Genomic DNA, 4,934 nt, shown 5'->3' on the forward strand with positions numbered 1-4,934 from the left:
CGGGCTGCTGGCAGGGACCCAACAGAGCGACCACGGTGAGTGACAGTCCCCAAAAATGTCACCTGTGTCACCATTGTCGTCATTGTCACCGTCATTGTCACCCCAATGTCACCTGTGATACCCCATTGTCACCATTGTCACCTGAACCCCCCCATTGTCACCTGAGCGGTGCTGGCAGGGACCCAACAGAGCCACCACGGTGAGTGACAGTCCCCAAAAATGTCACCAATGTCACCATTGTCACCCCAATGTCACCCAAACCCCGTCATTGTCACCTGAACCCTGTCATTGTCACCTGAGCGGTGCTGGCAGGGACCCAACAGAGCCACCACGGTGAGTGACAGTCCCTAAATGTCACCTGTGTCACCTGTGTGTCATCATTGTCACCTCTGTGTCACCTGAACCCTCCCATTGTCACCTGTGTCACCATTGTCACCCCAATGTCATCATTGTCACCATCGTTGTCATCTGAACCCTCCCATTGTCACCTGAGCGGTGCTGGCAGGGACCCAACAGAGCCACCACGGTGAGTGACAGTCCCCAAAAATGTCACCTGTGTCATCTGTGTGTCACCATTGTCATCATTGTCACCGTCATTGTCACCCCAATGTCACCATTGTCACCTGTGTGTGACAAATTCAGCGCCCAAAAATACCAGGGGGGCACGGGCTGCTGGCAGGGACCCAACAGAGCCACCACGGTGAGTCCTGAATGTCACCTGTGTCACCAATGTCACCTGAATCCCGTCATTGTCACCCCAATGTCACCATTGTCACCTGAACCCCGTCATTGTCACCCCAATGTCACCATTGTCACCTGAACCCCGTCATTGTCACCATCGTGTGACAAATTCAGCGCCCAAAAATACCAGGGGGGGACGGGGTGCTGGCAGGGACCCAACAGAGCCACCACGGTGAGTGACACATGTCCCTAAATGTCACCTGTGTCACCTCAATGTCATCATTGTCACCCAATTGTCACCCCATTGTCACCCAAATGTCATCATTGTCACCTGAACCCCCCCATTGTCACCTGAGCGGTGCTGGCAGGGACCCAACAGAGCCACCACGGTGAGTGACAGTCTCCAAATGTCACCTGTGTGTCATCATTGTCACCCCAATGTCACCATTGTCACCTGAACCCTGTTAGTGTCACCTGTGTGTCACCTCTATGTCACATGTGACACTGTCATTGTCACCTGTGTCCCCTCAGTGACTGTCCCCAGATGTCACCCGTGTCACCTGAGATACCGTCATTGTCACCTGAGATAATCCTGAACCCCCCCATTGTCACCTGAGGGGGTTGCGGGTGTCACTCAGCTGTCCCCAGGTGTATTCTCGGTGTATTTTCAGTGTCCCCAGCTGTCCCCAGCTGTATTTTTGTGTTACTCAGGTGTATTTTCAGTGTCCCCAGATGTATTTTATGTCACTCAGGTGTATTTTTTGTGTATTTTTGTCCCCAGCTCCGTCTCCGTTGCGGTCCCAGCCCCGCTCTGCTCTCCCTGTCCCCTCCCCTGTCCCCAGGTGTATTTTCAGTGTCCCCAGCTGTATTTTTATGTCACCCAGCTGTATTTTTGTGTCATTCAGGTGTATTTTCAGTGTCCCCAGGTGTATTTTGCTGTCACTCAAGTGTCACCCAGGTGTCCCCAGGTGTCCCAGATATATTTTTGATGTCCCCAGGTGTATTTTCGGTGTGGTTTTTTGTCACTCAGGTGTATTTTTATGTCCCCAGGTGTATTTTTTGTATATTTTTGTCCCAGCTCCGTCTCCTCTGCGGTCCCAGCCCCGCTCTGCTGTCCCTGTCCCCTCCCCTGTCCCCACCTGTATTTTTTTGTCACTCAGGTGTATTTTTTGTATTTTTTATATTTTTTTGTCCCCAGCTCCGTCTCCGCTGCGGTCCCAGCCCCGCTCTGCTCTCCCTGTCCCCTCCCCTGTCCCCACCTGTATTTTTTTGTCACTCAGGTGTATTTTTGGTGTATTTTTTTGTCACTCAGGTGTATTTTGATGTATTTTCTGTCCCAGCTTCGTCTCCGCTGTGGTCCCAGCCCCGCTCTGCTCTCCCTGTCCCCTCCCCTGTCCCCTCCCCTGTCCCCAGGTGTATTTTTATGTCACTCAGGTATATTTTTAATGTCCCCAGGTGCATTTTCAGTGTCACTCAGGTGTCTCAGGTGTCCCCAGGTGTACTTTTTATGTCACTCAGGTGCATTTTCGATGTCCCCAGGTGTCCCCAGCTGTCTCAGGTGTATTTTTGTGTCCCTAGCTGTATTTTTGGTGTATTTTTGATGTCCCCAGGTGTATTTTTGGTATATTTTTTGTATTTTTCTGTCCCAGCTCTGTCTCCGCTGCGGTCCCAGCCCCGCTCTGCTCTCCCTGTCCCCTCCCCCTGTCCCCAGATGTATTTCAGTGTCACTCAGATGTCACTCAGGTGTCCCCAGCTGTATTTTCAATGTCCCCAGGTGTATTTTTGTGTCACTCAGATGTCACTCAGGTGTATTTTTTGTATATTTTTTATATTTTTGTGTCCCCAGGTGCGTCTCCGGTGCAGTCCCAGCACCGCTCTGCTCTCCCTGTCCCCTCCCCTGTCCCCAGGTGTATCTTGATGTCACTCGTTGTCACTCAGGTGTCCCCAGGTGTATTTTTATGTCACTCAGGTGTATTTTTGTGTCATTCAGGTATATTTTGGTGTCCCCAGGTGTATTTTTGGTGTATTTTTTTGTCCCCAGCTCCGTCTCCGCTGTGGTCCCAGCCCCGCTCTGCTCTCCCTGTCCCCTCCTCTGTCACTCAGCTGTATTTTCGGTGTCCCCAGCTGTATTTTTGGTGTATTTTTGTGTCCCCAGGTGTATTTTTGGTGTATTTTTCTGTCCCAGCTCCGTCTCCGCTGCGGTCCCAGCCCCGCTCTGCTCTCCCTGTCCCCTCCCCTGTCCCCAGGTGTATTTCGATGTCCCCAGGTGTCCCCAGGTGTATTTTGGTGTAATTTTGTGTCACTCAGGTGTATTTTTGTGTCCCCAGGTGTGTTTTTATGTCACTCAGGTATGTTTTCAGTGTCCCCAGGTGTCACTCAGGTATCCCCAGGTGTATTTTGGTGTCCCTCAGATGTCACCCAGGTGTCCCCAGCTGTATTTTTGGTGTATTTTTATGTCACTCAGGTGAATTTTTGATGTATTTTTGGTGTCCCCAGGTGTATCTTTGTATATTTTTTGTCCCCAGGTATATTTTTGGGGTATTTTTATGTCACTCAGGTGTATTTTTTGTATTTTTTGTATATTTTTCTGTCCCCAGGTGCATCTCCGCTGCGGTCCCAGCCCCGCTCTGCTCTCCCTGTCCCCTCCCCCTGTCCCCAGCTGTATTTTTATGTCACTCAGGTGTATTTTGGTGTCCTCAGATGTCACCCAGGTGTCCCCAGGTGTATTTTGGTGTATTTTTATGTCACTCAGGTGAATTTTTGATGTATTTTTGGTGTCTCCAGGTGTATCTTTGTATATTTTTTGTCCCCAGCTGTATTTTTGGTGTATTTTTGATGTCCCCAGGTGTCTCAGGTGTATTTTTGGTGTCACTCCAGGTGTATTTTTTGTATATTTTTTATATTTTTTTGTCCCCAGCTCCGTCTCCGCTGCGGTCCCAGCACCGCTCTGCTCTCCCTGTCCCCTCCCCCTGTCCCCACCTGTATTTTTATGTCACTCAGGTGTATTTTTGATGTATTTTTGGTGTCCCCAGGTGTATTTTTTATATTTTTTATATATTTTTTTGTCCCAGGTGCGTCTCTGCTGCGGTCCCAGCACCGCTCTGCTCTCCCTGTCCCCTCCCCCTGTCCCCAGCTGTATTCTTTTGTCACTCAGGTGTATTTTTGATGTATTTTTTGTGTCCCCAGGTGTATTTTGATGTCACTCAGGTGTATTTTTTGTATTTTTTGTATATTTTTCTGTCCCAGCTCTGTCTCCGCTGCGGTCCCAGCACCGCTCTGCTCTCCCTGTCCCCTCCCCTGTCCCCTCCCCCTGTCCCCAGGTGTATTTTCAATGTCCCCAGCTGTATTTTTGGTGTATTTTTGATGTCCCCAGGTGTATTTTTTGTATATTTTTTATATTTTTTTGTCCCAGGTGCGTCTCCATTGCGGTCCCAGCCCCGCTCTGCTCTCCCTGTCCCCTCCCCTGTCCACAGCTGTATTTTCAGTGTCCCCAGGTGTATTTTTTTTGTCACTCAGGTGTATTTTGGTGTCCCCAGATGTCACTCAGGTGTATTTTTTGTATATTTTTTGTATATTTTTGTCCCAGGTGCGTCTCCGCTGCGGTCCCAGCACCGCTCTGCTCTCGGCATCGGAGCCGAGTCGCTGCGAGTACCTGCTGGAGCTGGAGAGCCCCGCGGCCTGCAGAGAACCACCCCGGGAACACGAGGAACACGATGAACTGTGACCCAAAAAATGTCCTAAAATATCCCAAATTATCCCCAAAAATATCCTGAAAATACAGAAAAAATCCCGATTAAAAACTGACCAAAAATACCCAAAAAAATGGCTGAGAAATTCCACAAAAATCCCCAAAATCCCTGCAGGGAACCACCCCGGGAACACGAGGAACACGATGAACTGTGACCCAAAAATATCCCAAATTATCCCCAAAAAATATCAAAAAAAAACCATTAAAAACTGACCAAAAACGGCTGAGAAATTCCACGAATAATGACTCAAAAATGCCCAAAATCCCTGCAGGGAACCGCCCCGGGAGCACGAGGAACACGATGAACTGTGACCCAAAATATCCCAAATTATCCCAAAAAATATCCTGAAATTATCCTGAAAATACAGAAAAAATCCCGATTAAAAATTGACCAAAAATGGCTCAAAAATCCCCAAAATCCCTGCAGAGAACCGCCCCAGGAGCACGAGGAACACGATGAACTGTGACCCAAAAAATGTCCTAAAATATCCCAAATTATCCCAAA

At 49.0% G+C, this 4,934-nt stretch overlaps 1 protein-coding gene across 3 annotated transcripts; it reads left to right on the top strand.

The window, feature by feature from the left end:
* Positions 1-600: 600 nt before the first annotated feature.
* PRKCSH (protein kinase C substrate 80K-H) lies at positions 601-4,613 on the top strand. Of its 3 annotated transcripts, none has more exons than XM_057388588.1 (2): positions 601-700; positions 4,268-4,613. In XM_057388588.1, the coding sequence occupies exons 1-2, from the start codon at positions 608-610 to the stop codon at positions 4,403-4,405; spliced, it is 231 nt and encodes a 76-aa protein (XP_057244571.1). In that variant the 5' UTR covers positions 601-607; the 3' UTR covers positions 4,406-4,613. The 3 variants fall into 3 exon arrangements, 1 of the variants encoding a protein (XP_057244571.1); XR_008966825.1 differs by lacking the exon at positions 601-700 and adding an exon at positions 765-913; XR_008966824.1 differs by lacking the exon at positions 601-700 and adding an exon at positions 942-1,070.
* The last annotated feature ends 321 nt before the right edge of the window (positions 4,614-4,934 follow it).

This window comes from Malurus melanocephalus, unplaced genomic scaffold, assembly GCF_030028575.1.
Source record: "Malurus melanocephalus ecotype Western Australia unplaced genomic scaffold, MMel_1.1 scaffold_2142, whole genome shotgun sequence".
Classification (NCBI taxonomy): Eukaryota; Metazoa; Chordata; class Aves; order Passeriformes; family Maluridae; genus Malurus; species Malurus melanocephalus.